The sequence below is a fragment of the Gigantopelta aegis genome, chromosome 1, assembly GCF_016097555.1.
Source record: "Gigantopelta aegis isolate Gae_Host chromosome 1, Gae_host_genome, whole genome shotgun sequence".
Taxonomy (NCBI): domain Eukaryota; kingdom Metazoa; phylum Mollusca; class Gastropoda; order Neomphalida; family Peltospiridae; genus Gigantopelta; species Gigantopelta aegis.
Window position 1 is genome coordinate 16,350,063 of NC_054699.1, and position 20,537 is coordinate 16,370,599.

General features: G+C 34.9%; 2 protein-coding genes across 5 annotated transcripts in view; one reads left to right on the top strand and one right to left on the bottom strand.

Moving 5' to 3' along the window:
• Window positions 1-4,643, bottom strand: LOC121371193 (transient receptor potential channel pyrexia-like). 3 transcript variants are annotated; one of them, XM_041496919.1, is made up of 5 exons: window positions 4,521-4,643; window positions 2,908-3,501; window positions 2,112-2,421; window positions 1,490-1,517; window positions 1,007-1,146 (listed from the first exon to the last, which is right to left on the bottom strand). In XM_041496919.1, exons 2-4 carry the CDS (start codon window positions 3,460-3,462, stop codon window positions 1,495-1,497), a joined length of 888 nt encoding a protein of 295 aa, XP_041352853.1. In that variant the 5' UTR covers window positions 3,463-3,501; window positions 4,521-4,643; the 3' UTR covers window positions 1,007-1,146; window positions 1,490-1,494. The 3 variants fall into 3 exon arrangements, with proteins under 3 accessions (XP_041352837.1, XP_041352843.1, XP_041352853.1); XM_041496903.1 differs by lacking the exon at window positions 1,490-1,517 and having other exon boundaries at window positions 1-1,146; XM_041496909.1 differs by lacking the exons at window positions 1,490-1,517; window positions 4,521-4,643 and having other exon boundaries at window positions 1-1,146; window positions 2,908-4,498.
• Window positions 4,644-7,177: 2,534 nt separating this feature from the next.
• LOC121371209 (ras-related protein Rab6) overlaps window positions 7,178-20,537 on the top strand; it is a 45,682-nt gene continuing 32,322 nt past the window's right edge. For both annotated transcript variants that reach the window (XM_041496940.1, XM_041496932.1), the window contains exons 1-2: window positions 7,178-7,342; window positions 14,027-14,085. In XM_041496940.1, coding sequence (XP_041352874.1) covers window positions 7,273-7,342; window positions 14,027-14,085 — 129 coding nt within the window. In that variant the 5' untranslated portion in view covers window positions 7,178-7,272. The remainder of the gene's footprint in view (window positions 7,343-14,026; window positions 14,086-20,537) is intronic.

Genomic DNA, 20,537 nt, shown 5'->3' on the forward strand with positions numbered 1-20,537 from the left:
GACCATCCCACAGACATGATAGCACATACCACAGCCGTTGATTTACCAGTCGTAGTGCACTGGCTGGAACGAGAAATCACACAAACCAACCGTGCATGAAGCAAGCATTTTACCACCGAGCTACGTGTTGTACCCAAAACCAGGGTGAACATTTTTTTAAATATAAAGAATATATTTCATAAACAACAATAGACCAGTTAATAGTTATCTTTCAAAAGAAACCACTGGTATGTAAAGGATACCAGACATTTAGTTTTCAACCATTAGGCCTGTTTTCCATTAACACGATTCTGCGTTTTCGCAAGCAGATCACCATAAAAAAAATTACGTCATTAAAATGTCCTTTTAAACCGAATGTAAATACTTTGTTTTGAAAGAAAATGTGGAAAAATCACTAATCAATCAAATCTTGTATCTTAAAAAAGTACAACATAAATGTATTGTATCAATAAACTCACCTGCGCAAAATTACATTGATGGAAATTGGCCGTACTACGAGTGATTCAGTGTTTCACATAAAATTGTGCTGGAGAACCGGTGATAATAATGATGACCTCAAGTATTTAGCTGCAGGAGACAACAATATTATGAGTATTTCACAACACCCCAACACACACACAAAAAACCACTGGGTGTGCAAAGCTTAGAAAATCATAGGATTCACTTATAAAAAAAAACATTTTAACTTGGATCATTCATCGGAGCTCAACACATTTTTCAGAAGCACCAAATCTTTTATCCGTGTTGGAAGCGGCAGTTGGTCAGTGTCTGAAACCACCCGCCGTCTTAACACCTGCCTAACAGCAAAAACACTCAGACTCAACAATGACCTGGGCAATGATGCCTGATCCTGAACCCACGACATAACATCTTCATCGGCATGAAAAGACGATGGAAGATCTTTTCTTTTAAACAGATTCAAAATGTGTGTTTGGTTGTAGCCCGAAGAGAACATAAGCTTCATTATTTCAAAATGCCTCTCGAAAACTGCCAGTTCAAATGGATCAAACAAGTGCTCAATATTCTGCCGCCTCTTAAAGATTCGTCCTCTTATGTATGGGTCACAGTTCCAGTGAAGCAGGATTTTAACAGTGGGGATGTCCTGCCTGTTCACAGCTAACAGTAGTGGGTTAACACCAGTCACAACTGAAAATAAACAGGGAATTGTCAGTTGTTACACAGTATATGATTATACAAAATAAAGCATTTTCATTTTGTTTCATTTCGTTTATACATACCTATTTTCATGCTTACATCCAATTAAGGTCCACACATTCTGTCTTAGGCACACACCTCAGCTATCAGGGCTGCCAGGACACTGGGTTAGTGGTTAGTGAGAGAGAAGTCGGTGTAGTGGCCTTATACCTACCCACCAAGTTGTAACTCGCTGTAATCAGCAAAATAGATTTGGAACATCTCAACCGATTACGTTTTGTTTTTGTTTTATTGGATTTAAAAAAAAAGAAAAAAGTTCCTACATTGTACCTACCTACCCTATTTTTTTTCCAGGATATAATCTGAAAATGAAACAAACATTTTTGTTTATTTTAATTGTATATTCTCTTTTGTATTTTAACCCTAATTATTTATTTGTTTGGAGGGGACTATAGGTTTTAACTCTTGTCCGTCTGTTCGTTCATCTGTCCCACATAGGTTTTTTTAGAATGTCTTGAGATATTGAGCTGATCCAAGTTTTACTTTCATGGGAGATTTACTCATTTTTGACAGAGTTATGGCCTTTGAACTTAGGAGATGTAAACATTTGTTTTCCAGACTTTTTTTTCAGAAGGCCTCGAGATATTGAGCCAACATTTTGTGTATAGCTTTATAATGTACTGTTACAGATCAAGTTTGACTTTCATGGCAATTTACCCATTTTTGACACATTTATGGCCTTTGAAGTTAGGAGATGTAAAAAAGATTTTCCGGACTCTTTTTTTTTCTTTTCTGAAGGCCTTGATATTGAGCTGAAATTTGACTTTCATGGCAATTTACTCACTTTTCTCAAAGGTATGTCCCTTAAATTTAGGAGATAAGAAAAATTGTTGGGTTTGTTAGGGACATGTATTGTTTTAGCAGTACTCTCATAATTCATGTTTTCTACTGCTTACATTTAACATCAGGCTCTGCCCCGTTTTCAAGGAAGAATGAAACAAGAGGTGCTGCCTTGACCGACACAGCTGCAATCAATGGGTTGCTTTCTGGACTGGTCATCATGTTGATGTCCGAGCCTCCCTGAATCAGCATGATCATGATGGCGCTTACGTCCGAGTCTATGAAATGTGTGCTGTGGTAACTCCGAATACATTCGTATATCAGGTTCGTCAGGGGTGTACGGCCAGCTGCATCCAGTGTGTTTGGGTCAGCGCCAGTGGCAAGCAGGAGTTCAACAGCATCAGTCTTTTTTGTCAGGCAAGCACTCTTTAAAAAAAATAAAAAAAAAAAATATATTGTTTCATAAATACAACTATAGTTTTCCTGGGTCTTCATAGTTTAATATGGTGTTTCTTATTGTGTAGGGGTGGGACGAAGCCCAGTAGTAAAGTGCTGACTTGATGCGTGGCATGGCTCGAACTTAAGAATTTGTCTCCCATGGCAATTTTTAAAAGAATTGCCATGGGTGAAACGTCCCACCAATGGCTATTGTGAGTCTGCCTATAGCAATTTTTTAAAAAGTGACAAATAAAACATGACTGAAAGGCTATTTTGCTCTATGTAGACATATTGCAAATGTTAAATATTGGTAGACAATGTACACCAGGTGTACATATTTTTCCATTGTTGAGAAGCTTTACCGAAGGCAGAAAAGTGCCATCGGTGATGGTCTCTACCTACGGCAATTTTATCTCAACAATGGCAAACGGACAAATGGACAAGTGCTTATTTCAAACACTGACATCTCCTTACCTGTAAAGGAGTCCGTTTACTCCTTCCATCCTTCATGTTGACATCCGCGCCTGCTTCTATCAGCATTCTCAGAATGTTGCAGGGGTCATAGTCTTCATCCTTGACCAGACAACACGTGGAGGTGGGCGTGACACCATCATCGTTCTGAATATTGACATAGGCATCGTACTTCAGCAGTATCCTGATACAATCCTCAAACTGGTTACTAACGGCACAGTGGAGGGCTGACTTACCATAATTGTCCTGAATATCCACCAGACCGGGATCATTGGCTAGCAAAAGTTCGACAATCTCGGTGCAGTTTGCACCAACAGCGTGTATCAATGGTGTGAGACCCCAGTTGTCTCGAGCGTATAAATTTGCACCTGCTTCAACGAGGATTCTGGCACACTGGGTTCTTCCCTTCACACAACAGAAATGAAGGATGGTCTGCGTACTGATGTTCATGTCATCTTCAAATATTGCATTTACATTAACACCGCTCGTGATTAATGCTTCAAGTTTACCTGGGTCATCGCAGTCTACAGCAAAATACAGGTCGTGATGCAGATCCATTTAAATTATTTAGCAGATGGAAAAAAATGTATTGTTCCCCTGAAAAAAAAAAAAAAAAAAAAAAAAAAATTATATCCAAATAAATCAAATATTTATTCAGCAACTTTTAGTCAGTCCCATCTTTCGAAAAAAAAGTGTGGGTTTTTTTTTGAAATACCAGTTTGGTTTGATGTAAGAAGTGTTTTGGCAATAACAAAAATATAGTACTTTTGTATGCAAGTTAAAAACAATCGGTTTAGAAATACTTGACTTGTAGTATAAAAAAGGCAAACCCTGTGGGTAAGACTCTAGAGGGGAGTAGGTCAACTCGCCCAGAACCAAGTCACCCCCTACCAACTCGCCCCACACTGTTTAGTCAACTCATATTATTTCAGTTTTATTAATTAAACATACCAATATTTTAAGCAATAATATACATTAAATATTGTTGAATATATACACCAGTCCCGAGTCCAAAAGCCTTGCCTGATCATTCCTTTGAGGATATAGGGGACAAACTCACAAACGTATTTTGACAGTTCATTGTAATTGATTATTGGATCTCCCCAGTATAAAACCATTTTAATATGTGGTCATATCGGAGTTTCACTGTAATATAATACATAAAATGACACAAAAGTTGTAGACGTCTGTTTTTAATTTCGTCACAATTATTTACAGACAGTAGCCTAAAGTTTGGAACGAGTTGTCCAAACACTGGGGCTAGTTGGTTTTGGGAAGAGCTGACCAGCATTCTTCTACGACTAAAGCAGTTTTTTTTTCTGACTTCTCATAAAATAATGGTTTAGTCTACATCATTCCAACATTCTTGAAAATGTTAACAAAAAAAGAAAAACAATGATTCGACCTAGAAGATAATGGGATGGGTTATAGTACATGTTAAAATGAAGGTGAGACATAGTATCTATTGTTTCTGAGGATGTTTATAAAAACTTTATTGTTACTGTGACAGAGATTGAATCATTGCAATTTTAATTTCATAAATTAAACTTCACTGTCAGCATTATGCAGTTGCTTTTTTCAGTTTTAAAAATTGTATCTGCGCTATCAGTTCTTACACTTGCAATCTAAGTTTTAACAGCCATTTTCTAATAGCATGAGATAACTTTGAACAACGCAAAACTTCTGTCAAATAACTTTCTGCATAGCAGACAGCTATAAATGTTCATCCAATGAAATGCACGCACCTGCCGTACTTCCGTCGAAACCCTTCCGTCCTTATGCGCATGACACAAAATTATAAATACTATACTCTACACTGCATATCTTATATATATATTAAAATGTTGACTATAAATAACGTAAGAAAAAAATTGTATAACGAAACTACTAGAGCACATTGATTAATTAATCATCGGCTATTGGATGTCGAACATTTGGTAATTTTTACACGTAGTGATCAGAGGAAACCTGCTACATTTTTCCTAATGCAGCAAAGGATCTTTTATATGAATTTTTCCACAGACCATGGCCTTTGACCAGTAGTGGTGCACTGGTTGAAACGAGAAAAACCTAATCAGTTGAATTGATCCACCAAGCTGGTTCGATCCTGCGACGCCAGCATCTCAAACGAGCACTCAACTGAGTAAGCTAAATCCAGCCCCATAAATAACTCGAGGTGCACATTAATATAAATGGACAAATGCCGTTTTTGTTAAAAAGATGTATTAGTTTATGTAAATATACTTATCCTCATATACTTATCCTCATATACTTATTCCGTAAACTCAATCTACTCACAGTGCTCTCGTATAACAATAAAACACTACTAACTGACCGCAAAATCGGACATTTATTATTCCTCCCCATGTCACAATGTAACGTTTTACATGTCCTACAAATTATGTAAAACTTGTCAACCACCCCCCCCCCAAAAAAAAAAAAAAAATAAATAAATAAATAAAAAAATAAACCTACTCCTTTCTCTATCATTTTAACGTACGAAGTTTGACCAACATTATTTGAATTTTCTGTTTGCATTTTTGTTGTTCTTCGGTAATATAAGTTGTAGAAGCATCACGAGGGGTATATGGCTTTTTATGTACCCTCTGTGTGTTCTTTTACCCCGAGCCGAAGGGCACACAGAGGGTACATAAAAAGCCATATACCCTGAGAGATGCTTCTACAACGAATTTATCTTGCCGACATGTTAAACCATATAGCCAAATAATTAAAATAACGCCAGACAATAATTGTTAACAATTTATTAACGGAGGAGCCGTACCACGCGGACGCGAACGAAAGCACTTGCCAGTGACGAAAAATAGTTCCATCGATAAACGAGTTTTTAACTTCAAATGTTTGTAATACGAAATTGTCTGAAACATATATTAATAAAAAAAAAAAAAAAAAAAAAACTACTTTTTTTTATCAGAAATGTATGTAGAAAAAAAAAAAAAACTGTTGCTAATCGCGCATTAATACAATAACACCACGACCGTAATTAGGTGGCCGAGTTCAACATTGCAGCTTTTAAAAGTATTGAAATAGTGTATTTTATAGTAAAAATAAAATTAATTGTGTATACTTGATTGATTATCAATGTTATTTATAATCTAATTATTGCTTTAGCATTAACTGGGGCGGCTGGAAACTTGGAAATTACAGACGGGGTATAAGAGAATTTGGCTCCGCCCACAGGGGGATAAGGGATTTGTCCAACGGCAAACAACCAATGAGATTAAAGAATTTTACATGAAGGCGAGATAATGAATAATAATCCAGAACAAAATGACCTCGAGTGGTTTTAGTTTACTTTTAAATATCAATACAAAATGATATATTGAAAATGTTATGTAACTCTTGACAAACACCCCTCCCTCCTTCTTTTGTAACCTGACATATCCCCCAAGATATAATTGCGTAATTGCTGAAAGGCCCCTTATAATTATTTGTGAATATTTAAAATAAACTGTGCACTTTTTTTGTATTATTGTTACTATTTTAATGCATTTGAGTTATTTTCATGTTTATATATCCAATTAAGGTTCAAACACGCTTCCATGGGCACATACTCTAGCCAAGACAGTGGGTAAGTGGTTAGGGGGCGAGAGGTCGGTGTAGTGGTGTCACAGATTCATTGAGCCATTAAAACTCGCTCTAGGTTCATGATATAAAGACGGGAAAGGATGGAAAACACCCTCAAACTGAGGGTAAAAACGACAGAGATATTCTGGCAAAACGAGCTAGCCTGAAACCTTTTGGCTTGCATTTTCATACTTCTAATCACCATAATAGATGTAATCCAAGTAAAATGTGCAGTGATTCGTGTGTAACCATATTCTATAGTTGTTTGGTAGTAATGCTAATATGCATAAATGATCCAGACTTTGGCTCTTTTTTTTTCATTCGGGCAAAAAACAACCTTTGTATAAAAATAACAAAAACGTTTGTGACTGGTTGTTTTTTTTCGGTCCCAACCAGTGCCCCACGGCTGATATATCAAGGGCCGTAGTACACATGTGTGCTGTGCTGTAGGCGAAAGACTGCATATAAAAAAGATCCTTTGTTGTTAATAAAAACATGTATCGGGTTTCCTCTGAAGACTATGTTTCACAATTACCGTATGTTTTGACATCCATTATATTCTAGTGGTGTCGTTAAACAAAATAAACAGTATGTTTACATTTGTTACTTTTCTCAACAGAATGCTGTTATTTTTGTAATATAACTACGTTTTAGATAATACAACCGATCATTCCCGAGTCGAGGCTCCGAACGTGGCGACGTTTACACATTGGATTTTATGTCATATGTATCTCTTAAAGAAACGGGAAGAATCAGCTCGTCTTTATTTCTAGGGAAGCCAATATGAGTTCCCCAGGCGAATTTGGGAACCCTTTACGGAAATTTAAACTAGTTTTCTTGGGGGAACAAAGTGGTAAGACAAAAACAAGTAACTATTGATAGTGTTTTATAGTGCTAATTTTGATAATTTATTTCACTCGATTCGATGTTTATATACTCTGATATTGATCAGCATATGTTAAATGCACTGGTTTTATCTGTTTGGATTATTTTTTCTTAATGCGTATTGTTTAGCTGATATATTCATTTATGTCCACATAAATTATTATATCTGCAACTGGCATAAATCTGTAATTGTCTGCATTGAATGGTTTTTTAGACTGATTTCCCCAATACATGGACCGTAAATAATTGTACCGGTAGTCATAATACATGATCAGTTGCAAATGTAAATCCTATTAGGTTTAATATCACTAAAACATAATTTATTTGTCTTTGCCAGTAAATGTTTTTTAGTGGTTTTTTTTGATGACCACACCCAGTAAACAGATTAAGACATTGTAAGATTGTTGGACACCACAATTGTACAAACTGTGGTCTTGGCCACCTGTCAATACAATGCATAACATGCATTTATGACTCATCGGCAGAATTAGTGTCTCAGTCATGCATTATGCTTTTTCTGTGTTTAACATAATGTCTTCACAAAATCAGAGTGAGTCAGTTTGATCTGTGATTCCCAACTGTTTTGCAAATTACTGACGACTTAGATTGTGAGACATGTAAGATTTTACTGAACAAGATTTTAATCTGTCTGTAGCTGCTGGTTTGATGAACCAGTTCGTTGTTTTATCGATTCATTCAGCATTCAGTTATTAATTTTACACCAAAATGTACATGAAACACAAATGGAATCTATATAGTCCGTGCCACCCTCCTACAAAAATGTTTTTTGTAAAAACCATAAATCTTTTAAGTAGAAGCCTAGGCTTATATTTTTTCCGCAACTCTCTGAGACAAATAAATAATAATAAATTATTAATAATTTCTGGCATTGGTAAATTGAAGCTGGCTGAGAAAAGAAAAACACTTGACTGATCAATTGCAAACAGCATGATGTGTTACATGTTCAGATTCACACCAAAGTGAGGCAGGGAACTGACAGGGAGCTAATTAATTGTCTTGACGTCTATTATATACATGTACAAACCAAAAAAATTTAAAAAATTTGAATTAGGTTCAAAATATTATGGTGACAATGACCTTTCACCAAGTGCTGTTAACAACCTGGCAGCGTTGCTGCAAAACCTATGTCTTTTCACCAGACAGATTAGTGCCTGGTGCACTTAACTTAGTATCAAATATGTTCCAATGACTTATAGTCCTTCCAACAGGGAATGCCTTTTTTTTATACTGCAAGTTATTTATTTTTGAGCCTATTGTTTTCTAAACTGCACACAAAAATTGTATTTTTTGTTTCTCCTGATGTCAAACCAAACTGAAATTACTGTAAATCATTGAATAGAGGCCTGCCTTTAATAGAAGCCTGCCTCGATTAGAGGTGGGGTCTCAGAGCGTCGCAAAATAAATAGAGGCCTGCCTTGAATAGAAGCCTGCCTCGATTAGAGGTGGGGTCTCAGAGCATCACAGAATAAATAGAGGCCTGCCTCGATTAAAGGCCGGATCACAGAGTGTTGCAAAATAAATAGAGGCCTGCCTTAAATAGAAGCCTACCTCGATTAGAGACCGGATCTCAGAGTATCACAGAATAAACAGAGGCCTGCCTTGAATAGAAGCCTACCTTGATTAGAGACCGGGTCTCAGAGTATCACAGAATAAACAGAAGCCTACCTCGATTAGAGGCCGGATCTCAGAGTATCACAGAATAAACAGAGCCTGCCTCAATTAGAGGTGGGGTCTTAGAGCGTCCCAGAATAAATAGAAGCCTGCCTATTTCTGCTATTCTAGCTTTGTCAGGTTAAAGACTGCGTTATACTCATCATTTCCATTGTACAACGTCACATTTTTTAACCACACGATGAGAACGGCAGAACAGAAAAATGATTTTGAAAAAAACAGAAGCCTGCCTTGAATAGAGGTAACAAAGTTGCACACACACAAACACATACACACACCCATTAAAAATCTGGCATACTGGCCTGCAAAGCTGGAGAGTGGCAATCTTCCTATTTACAAAAGGCAAACAGTATTTAAATTCATTGTATGCAATGTTTCTGCCAGAAAGAAATGTTTGGGTATGGCACTATGGAATTGAATGCAACCACAGTCAATGGGGGGGGGGGGGGGGGGGGGGGGGGGGGGGGCCTTCCCAGAAAGAAAATGGGTTCAATTTAGGGTTCAGTTTTGTATGCAATTAACCGATGTTTTTCTTTATAAAGCTATTCAAATATGCAACATAATTTGTATTGATTTAATGCTATTTGGTCCGACTGTACTTTGTTTTTTAAATCTGATTTGTTAAAAATAAAATGTGTAATTAATGCATAAATTAAAAAAGCAGAGGAAAATAATTTTTAAACTTGTATTTCTGCTTATCACATATTTATAACAGCATACCAGGGTTTCTGCCAGAGGGTAAAATGGGTATGGCGCCATACCCAAAAATATTTTCAGATTTTTTTTTTTAAGTTAACCTTTTGACAAAATTAATTACTCTCATCATTACTGTATGATTTTCTTAATCCATACGAAAACCAAAAAATACTTGAAAATTCCATCATAAAATGTTCCACAAACCTTTAATATTTTGCCAGAAACAATAAAAACTAATATTAAAAGAAGAAAAAGTAAAAGCGGTTACTAAAACGGGCAATGTACAATGTTGACATCTCGTGCAACAAGACACATCGTAGTGCTTATAGCAATGTGTTCAAGTGTTTATTGCAGTAATCCTGGAACCATTATTGCATCATTTAAGTCTTGATAGCAGGATTTCAGATGTAATTTGCCCTTGGTTACAAAATTACTTAAAGTTAATTCTCTGGTTACCATATTATAACATCATGTACAAATGTGAAATACAAGCTCAAATGCACTTTTAAAAAAAGTCGTGTGTGCGCTATGAACGTATATCGTCAAACGTGTACGCTTGATTCGTCACCTGTGCCGCCATAGCTTGGCAAAGCACAAACGACAGCCTGTTGTCAGTTTCAGTTAACACGTGCGTTTGCCGATTTCAGATTGTAGGGTTCGTCTCAAAAAATTAAAAGAGAAATCTTGTGCTGTACGAAGAACATTCGGTTGAGGATACGGTACTAGAGTTTTTAGTTAAAACCGGTTTGATCTTGACAACATATTATTGACAGTCGTACCTTCCTATTTCAAAATTGATATTTTATAAAGTGTTAATAGAACTTTCAAAAGTTCAGTTTGTATACTAGTAACACATTAATCATGTATATATTTTTAAAATAAAATTTCCTAAAGTAGACAATGAACGTTTTCACTTCTTAATTTTATGTGTTAAAATTGACAAATTCAAATAAATATTATTTTGTTTGGAATGGGTAAAGTTGGGGGAAGGGGGGTGTTGGTGTTTAATGACATCAAAGATAAAGCATATTGATTTAATAATAATCCGACCCCATACAACTGTAAATAAAATGTGTTGAGTGCTTCGTTAAATAAAACATATCCTATCCTTCTTTCCATCTGCTGTTGGATGTCTAACATTTGGTAATTTTGACATATAATCTTAGAGAGGAATCAGGTGCATGTGCAGGGGGAGGGTATTGGAGGTCGAAACCCTTACTTGCCCAAGCTTAAACAAATTTTGAAATGTATTTTTTGGGGGAGTATGGTCCCGTATAAACTTCACTTAACACAGTCTATAACCACAACCCTGCTGAAATGCCTGCACACGCGCCTTGGATACCTGCTGCATTTTTTTTAGCAAGGGATTGTTTATATGTACCATCCCACAGGCAGGATATCACATGCCATGGTCTTTTTGTATACCTGCCGATGGGGATCGATCCTAGACTGACCGCGCATTTCCAAAAAACACCTTTTTAGGTCTAAGTAATGAATAAAAATAACATATAGTCTTGAAAAATGTTACGTAAATGGAACACAGTACCCTCTTCCTCTACCCCTAGAGCGTTACATAATTAGTAACACCCCCTTACATGTAACGTGTATGCCAACAGCTGACCACTGTCAAAATTTCAAGGCAAATCCCCCACTCACCGACCCCTGGAAAGGCGTTGTACCATACCTCTATGGATATAAATATGTTTTGGAGATATGAGACGACCCCTCAATCAAGACAGTTAAATTTGTTCAAAAATTGCGAAATCTCACGTGATCTCTTGTTGGGGAATTCTATACTTGTGATAAGCCAATGAAAACCGAGATTGTTACGAGCCTGTCAAAAGTGTTCCTCTTTCAAAATCATGGCTTTGTTTTTGACCTGGATGAGCCAGCGTAGTGAAAGCAATGCAGAGTGCGGCGTCATATATGCACCAAACATAATTGGATTTTCTGTTCTATATGCTTAAATAATAAAAATATTCCAGGGAATGTAGTTTTAAAACAATACTGACAATGAAACTACGTTGACAGAACACAAAAAGCTCCCTGAAGCTGTGGAATAGTGCATTGTTATTTTTATGTGCGCATGCGTTAGCTTAAAGCCTTTGATAACACTGAAAGATAGACTTGGCCAAGGCAATTGTGTCCTAGAATAAATTTAATAAAGATAATTAAATATGATTAGTTTTTACTATATTTTGTATGTCACATTTGAACCACTGTATTTTAAGTTAAACATTAATTATCACTGCTATTTATTTATGTTAAAACAATTAAAAAACCCATATAGAAACTGCAACTAACCGCATCACTGGCATTGTTTTCAACAGAAACACTTACCATGTCTGAGGAAAAATGTTCAGAACTATGAACTAATCCATTTGTCCATGCCATCTCAGTGTATTACTTACTAGTTGTCAGTTAATTCATTGTTACAGCCACTCAACAGTTTACAGTCAGTCTATGTGATAGCAAGTGGCTTGCCCCATGAACTAATTTTAATCAGATTGCTAACAACACTGCGTAGTCTCCAATGTCCAGGTAACATTTCGTCTGTAAATAATAATTTAAATAACGTTATTTGGGAGCATACAAATTCTAAAAATATCGGGCGAGTCTATTTTAGTGGCCGCAGTACAGCAAACCATATCAATACATACGGGATGGGTTATCAGTCTTCAATTTTACATTAAAAATTATTTATTTATGCAAAACCCAAAACTAAATCAGTCTTCAGTTTTACATTACAAATTATTTATTTTATAAAATAAAATATGTTTTACGGCATTCGTAATTCACACGAAATATGTCGTATACCCTCAGGATAATTTGGAATGTTTTCAAATTATTTTCAAATCACTGGCATGATTCTGCAAGTAAGGTTTTGATTGGTGGACATGAGCTCCAACTGACTGCTGTTAGATCCACATGTAATAATGGAGCTAATTTTAATTAGATTGGTATGACATCTGGAGTGGGGAAGGCACCGTCTAGTTGGGGGGGGGGGGGGGGCAGAAGCTAGATTTTAATCTGTATATGGAATAGGAAAACCCCCCACATACATTTGTGGGTGGGGGAGGAAGTGGGCGGGAACAATAATTTTATTCATAATTAAATATTGTTAATTTTCTAATTAATTAATGAACTAAGCAAAATAAACACTACCCTTCTTATATTTTGTTCAATGCACATTAGCATCTCTAACAAAATATATTGTAACATTATACATTGTAACTGAAATTGGTTGACAATTAACAGTTGCTAATTTAAGCTATGTATATTTCGCCTGCACGTGGAAATTGCGCTTTGCCAAGTAACACGGTTTCACTACTCAACACCCCTAAGAACAATAGGTGTGAACTGTGGAAAAGCTGTGTGCAACAAACTGCAATGTTAATATTAGTAGCTAGACATAGCATCAATAAACACAACTACAGATTTGTAACAATGCAGAATTAAAAATATTTGAACTTATAAAATTTATACTGTTATTTTATTTATTATTATTTTAAAATACATGTATAAACAAATGAAACACATACATGTATCGAAATTCAGACAATTTTCTGCAGTTAAGAGTAAGATAGACTGTCCACAAGGCATTTATAAAGTTTACCATTGATTATAATCTGGAAGTGGGGCTCATCGAATAATCGGTTATACCGGTTATGGCATAAATTTAACACGCACCAGGGCTATGCAATTAAGCGGATTTGACTGTACTAAGTATTTTCCATCTTAAAGGGGGAAAAAAGTGCCTCATAGTCATAACATCGACGGTAATACATTTGGGAATCTTTGTGTATATTCGGGATTTGCCGATAGTTAACTGGTTTTCTACTTTTTGCTGACGATGTGTTTGCGTGCTGCATATGAAAGGTTGACAGAAATCCCAGTCTATTCAGGGCTTCTTTAATTTTTTTTAAAATCCACTAGCCATGGGATCAGTGATTTAAAAAATTCACCAGCCCTCCTTTACTTTAAGTTGATACAATTTTGCTAAATAATAGTAATGATCAGATATGTCACCTTAAGAGGGAGATAGAGCTTAAAAACCTGGTTCAGTGTTGTATCTTCAGAGAGGATGGTAGCATATCATAATTTATAATCATTATTATAGCCTTGAATATAGCTATTCACATAAATGTTACCGTGAGTCCTGTGCTATATTAAAATTTTGACTAACACAACTTACAGTCAACTTTTGTAGTTTATTATTATTAGCTTGTGTAAATGCTTAATTTTTATATATTTTTTATTTCAGTGGGAAAGACTTCACTAATCACTAGGTTCATGTACGACAGTTTTGACAACACATACCAGGTATGTCTTTTTTTTCCCCAGTGCATTTTTTTTTTTTATTACTTATAATTTCATACTATGCATGATATGATATATATGGGTACAATCTCTGTAAATGAAATAAATGTCTACGCGGAAAAATATCTTGTGAAAAAAAAAATATATATAATCCACACAGGGCTCGAATTTAATGGCGGCCTTGTTGCCCTGCCTTTTGACCATATAATGTCCTAAAAAAAATCCATCAGTCAATGTCAGATGGCCTTGCTCTCATATTTGAGAAATTTGAGGCCTGTCCAGAGCAAAAAAAAAATGGCCTGCCGAGTCTCAGGATCGAAATTTCCACCACTGAGGGTGTACTTTTTCTATTCCACATGACTGCATATGATGGAGTCTTTTTCCTCTCATTAATTCAATAAATGAACCATTATTTTACACGAACAAACAAAGATGGCTGAAAAAGTAACTTCTTTATTTGACCATTTTATCATAAATAAACTACAGTATCATATTTGTCGTGTCTGTTTTATGTGTTAAATATAATTTAACACCACAGATTAACAAGACAGCTGTTATAATGAAGGTTTTAATAACAAAACATTGATCTAAAACAAACCCAACTCGCATTAATATGACGTCATAGTAATACTTCCCATGTTAAATGCAATGATGTCATAGTCTATGCAAGACAGATTTATTCCGATGACGTCATGGAATAGGTCTGTCTTGTATAGCTAGGGATAGGAGAAATGTATTTCTTTACTAATAACCACAGAATGATTGTTGGTTATGAAGTGAACAAAATCTCCAGTGAAAAGGTAATTTCAACATATTTATTTTTAATTAATAATCATTGTGAAGATTTTAGTATAGCAATATACTGTATGCTGGTGGACTAGTGAAAAAATCTGGTGAAGTAGTGAGTTTTTTCAGTGGTACTGAATCGGTGAGCTATTGCAGGATTCACACTGGAAACAATTTTGGTTTAGCCAATTGTTTACATATTTAGAGTATTTTCTTCAAAGTTATTCAAATGTGGCCAATTTAAAGAAAATGTTATTAGCTAAATGTTGTGACCACTTTGTTTGAAAATTGGCAAATGGCATTGGACAGGGTGAACCTTGCTAATGCTAGCTCTGTTTATTAAACTTCAAAAATGGCAGAAATTAACAGTTATTTTCTATTAAAAAAAATGATTTCACCAAATTAAAATAATATTCGCCAGCTGCTTTCAAAATTGGCAATTGGCGAATTTAGCGAGTGCCATAGCTAGTCCTGTAATGAGATATATTTGTTTATTTTGTACATCTCTGATGTATCAATTAATTCCACATAATGTAACTATTATAGCATTACCATTAAATATATATGATTAAATCAGCCTGCATAATTCATGTTGATATTCATCATTGCTAGTGTAAAAAGCTGAAGTAAAATTGATTACCAGTAACAGCAGCATTTTTATTTTTTTTAATCCATCACTACACGATTTGCAAGGTATAGTGTTTCCAGAACTTCACAAAACATATTAATCTAATGTCTATTAACAAGTGCCTCTAGCTACGAGGGAGTTTTCATTTTCAATATTGTTTCTGTTACCATGGAAACAAACAGCCAAATTCACCATTTCATTAACTGGGTTTTTTTGGAGCACAACTCCAAAACCATTTATGATAACTTCACCGAAGCTTTTGTACACACATCAGTCTACTGTCTAGTGGTCGATGAGCAGATGATTTTCATTTTTTGTTAGATACCATAGAAACAAATAGCCAGAATGACCAAATTCACTGTATCCTGGAGCACAACTCTAAAACCGTTCAAAATATCTTCACAAAAAGTTTTACACATATCATTTCTACTTGTCTAGTCGTGTCTTTGCTATGACTAGTATTATGAGGGAGTTTTCATTTTCAATATTTTTTTGGTTACCATAGAAACAAAAAGCCAAATTCATTGTTTTATTCATTGTTTTTGGAGCACAACTCAAAAATTGTTTTCAAGATATCTTCATGACATGTTGTACACATATCAGTCCAGGCTTGTTATCGGGTGGCGTGTAATGGGTGTGTATGCACCCACCCACCCCACCCCAAATTACCAACGGTCCACATTTTTTCCTATCAAATTTAGATAATGTTTGTTTTTGGGGTGGGTTTTTTTTTTTTTTTTTTTTTTCAATTGTTGGTCCCATTATGAAGAATTCGCGCACGAGCACACACATTAAAAATCTGGCATACGGGCCTGAAGTCTAGTGTGCTTTCTTTTTAATTAGTGGGCGATATTTGTATTTTAACTAAAACAAACTATTTTTACCTCGGTGCTTGTTTTTTGCTGAGAACAAAAGGTAAGTGTGTGAATAACCAGGTGTTAAACAAATCACACATGGCAATTGCTTTAGGATACTACATTTTAGTACATGTACCGGTACCTTAAATAGATTTTATTAAAACATTCATTTTTGTAAGTCTTATCATTTGTAATCCAGAGCGCCACACAAATTATTAAAGACCTAAAATATATTTCTGGCTCCATTTTTTTCCCCACTCCAATTTCATTTAATATTATTTTTGTTGTATCTTTTTTTGTTGTTGATAGTCTTCATTTTGATATAATGGTTAAAAATTTAATACTTTCAAATTTTATTTTTAAGAAATGGATATTAAAGATGTTAGTATGAAGTACTAGTAATGATACTTAATTATTAAAAAAAGAAGAAGCTTTTTATGTATTTTTGCTTTTATTTTTGTTTATTTTTGTAAATGCATTAAAAGTACTTGTATATTCTGCAAAATATAATTTTATGTTGTCAGCAACATGGCACACAGTTTATTATAGCTGTCTGTCCATTAGCCTTTCGTTTTGGTTATATTTATATATTTTTACATGTACATGTTTGTTTACTCAATTTCATGGACTGAATATGCAGAAACTCCTAAAAATCACTTAAATATAAAAATACCATACATGTAAGCTTTTAAAATTCTGTTAATTCATGTCTATTTTTGCTTGTAAATACAGGTTTTGGGGTTTATAAAGCTAATATTTTGTGCTATACTGGTGGTTAAAATCGTTCCATTTTTCCACAATATGAATCTTGGACACAAACATTTTCATTTGCTTTCAATACTATAAATGATATGGAGCCATACATACATTTTGGTCTTATTAATACATTATCAAAATGTCTATATATTTTGGTTTAAATTTGAACAAGTTAATATATTTTGGTTTAAATATTTAAAAAACAAGTTCTTATTTTGTTCTTAAAAACACTTGTCATAATGCACCCAGGTTCACATGGTTGCTTAATTCTGTGAAATTTGTTTTGAATTTTTTTTTTTGCTGTATTTTTAATTTTACATTTTGGTGTTCTAATGCTGCGGCTTTGTTTTCCACTCTGCTGTTACCATGGGAATCCGCAGTCGGTCAGTGACATTTAACTTTGATGTTGCTCTTCTTCTTTTTTTACGTCCATTTTTTTTTTTAATGTCCATTTTTATTGTTTTTGTTTTTTTTACTGTTTGGCATGCATATGCTTTGAATATGCAGTAGTTGCAATAATGCATTTAGTTGTTACATATTAATTTCATTTTTGTCAGTAGGTGTAAGACAACAATATTAATATGTCTGGGGTTTTTGTCTGGAGATTGTTGTAATTCTTTTTCTTAAATATACAAAATAACTATTAGTGTTAGTACATATATAGGTTACTAAATTCTCATTTATGTCTTTCCGTCAAGTACATTTAGGTCTGTCAAAAAATAACTATTAGTGTTAGTACATACAGGTTACTGAATTCTCATTTATGTCTTGCCGTCAAGTACATTTAGGTCTGTCAAAAAATAACTATTAGTGTTAGTACATACAGGTTACTGAATTCTCATTTATGTCTTTCCGTCAAGTACATTTAGGTCTGTCAAAAAATAACTATTAGTGTTAGTACATACAGGTTACTGAATTCTCATTTATGTCTTGCCGTCAAGTACATTTAGGTCTGTCAAAAAATAACTATTAGTGTTAGTACATACAGGTTACTGAATTCTCATTTATGTCTTGCCGTCAAGTACATTTAGGTCTGTCAAAAAATAACTATTAGTGTTAGTACATACAGGTTACTGAATTCTCGTTTATGTCTTTCCGTCAAGTACATTTAGGTCTGTCAAAAAATAACTATTAGTGTTGGTACATACAGGTTACTGAATTCTCATTTATGTCTTGCCGTCAAGTACATTTAGGTCTGTCAAAAAATAACTATTAGTGTTAGTACATACAGGTTACTGAATTCACGTTTATGTCTTGCCATCAAGTACATTTAGGTCTGTCAAAAAATAACTATTAGTGTTAGTACATACAGGTTACTGAATTCTCATTTATGTCTTGCCGTCAAGTACATTTAGGTCTGTCAAAAAATAACTATTAGTGTTAGTACATAAGGTTACTGAATTCTCATTTATGTCTTGCCGTCAAGTACATTTAGGTCTGTCAAAAAATAACTATTAGTGTTAGTACATACAGGTTACTGAATTCTCGTTTATGTCTTGCCGTCAAGTACATTTAGGTCTGTCAAAAAATAACTATTAGTGTTAGTACATAAGGTTACTGAATTCTCATTTATGTCTTGCCGTCAAGTACATTTAGGTCTGTCATAAAATAACTATTAGTGTTAGTACATACAGGTTACTGAATTCTTGTTTATGTCTTTCCGTCAAGTACATTTAGGTCTGTCAAATAAAATAAAATGCGATCACATTTAATATTTTGGAGGGGCGGGATGTAGCCCAGTGGTAAAGCGCTCACTCAATGCGCCGTTGGTCTGGGATCGATCCCCGTCAGTGGCCCATTAGGCTATTTCTTGCTCCAACCAGTGCACCACGACTGGTACATTAAAGGTTGTGGTATGTGCTATCCTGTCTATGGGATGGTGCATATAAAAGATCCCTTGCTGCTAATCCAAAAGAGTAGCCCATGAAGTGGCGACAGCGGGTTTCCTACCTCAATATCTGTGTGGTCCTTAACCATATGTCTGACGTTATATAACCGTAGATAAAATGTGTTGAGTGCATCCTTAAATAAAAAAAAAATTCTGATCCATAATTTGGGATTTGAGCGAAGCAAGTAATTCTGCTAAATTTACATCCTGGTAACCATTCCTATGACTGGTATTTCAAAAACAATATGTGCTTTTTTTGTATGTGGTACATATATAAAAGATCTCTTGATGCTATTCTTTCCCCACTAGATCAAAAACTCAAAATACTCAAAATGGCTGTATTACCCAAATACACTGAGGAGGTCAGTAAACTTATTTTTAGCTAGGGAATGACAACTAGCAAGCAAGGGACTAAATTCATAATACTACTCAAACAGCCATATTTCCTATGTTTACGATATATACATTTCAAATAGTAAATCTTTTTAATAAACATTGATGGTTCAACAGATCTTTTTGTCAAACACAAAGATGGTTAATCTTATCAAATTTCTCCCACTGGTGTGATTAAATTATATTTACGTCAGTCCATAAAACATACATCTTAAGAGAATTATTGCTCTTTAACTATTATAATTATTACTCCATGGCCAGGGACGGACGTAGCTCAGTGGTAAAGCTTTTGCTTGATGCACTATCGATCTAGGATCGATCCCAGTCAGTGGGCTATTTCTCATTCCAGCCAGTTCACCACAACTGGTATATCAAAGACTGTGGTGTGTGCTATCCTGGTGCATATAAAAGATCCCTTGCTACTAGTAGAAAAATGTAGCGGGTTTCCTTTCTAAGACTCTGTTAGAGTTACCAGATGTTTAACATCCAATAAATCATTGTGTTCCAGTGGTGTTGTTAAACAAAACTTTAACTTTACTCCATGGCCATGGGGGAGGGGGGGACGTAGCCCAGTGGTACAACGCTTGCTCGATGCGCGGTCGGTGTGCGATTGATCTCCGTCGGTGGGCCCATGAGCTATTTCTCGTTCCAGCCGTGGAATGTGCTACCCTGTCTGTGGGATGGTGTATATAAAATATCCCTTGCTGCTTATTGGAAAGAGTGGCCCATGAAGTGGCGACAGCGGGTTTCCTCTCTCAATATCTATGTGGTCCTTAACCATTGTCTTACGCCATATAACTGTAAATAAAATGTGTTGAGTGCGTCGTTAAATAAAACATTTCCTTCCATGGCCATGGGAATGTCCATATTTATTATTGCACGATGCTGTTCAAAGCATTTTAATTTATTTTATTATTATTATTTTTTTTTTTTTTTTTTTTTAAACATCCCTGGAACAAAATCTAAATAGTTCCACCACATCTTTTCATCCAAAAACATATATTGTTTAAACTATCTGTTAATAAACATAACTGTTTTATTACCCGCAAATTTATGCCAGAATATTAATGTTAAATACTTTGCATCGTGGCTGTTTTTAGTTTTGCAGAATGTTTGGTGGTTCTTAATTTTTCCCAGCTGTTCCCAC

Bases quoted from the DNA above. Each gene is read 5' to 3' on its own strand.
- LOC121371193 (XM_041496903.1), bottom strand. From the start codon at position 3,462: ATGGATCTGCATCACGACCTGTATTTTGCTGTAGACTGCGATGACCCA. The intron at 2,422-2,907 runs GTAAGGAGATGT...TTTTTTTTAAAG, and splicing joins GTAAACGGACTCCTTTACAG to AGTGCTTGCCTGACAAAAAA. The intron at 1,147-2,111 runs GTAAGCAGTAGA...GTTTATTTTCAG, and splicing joins GGCAGAGCCTGATGTTAAAT to TTGTGACTGGTGTTAACCCA.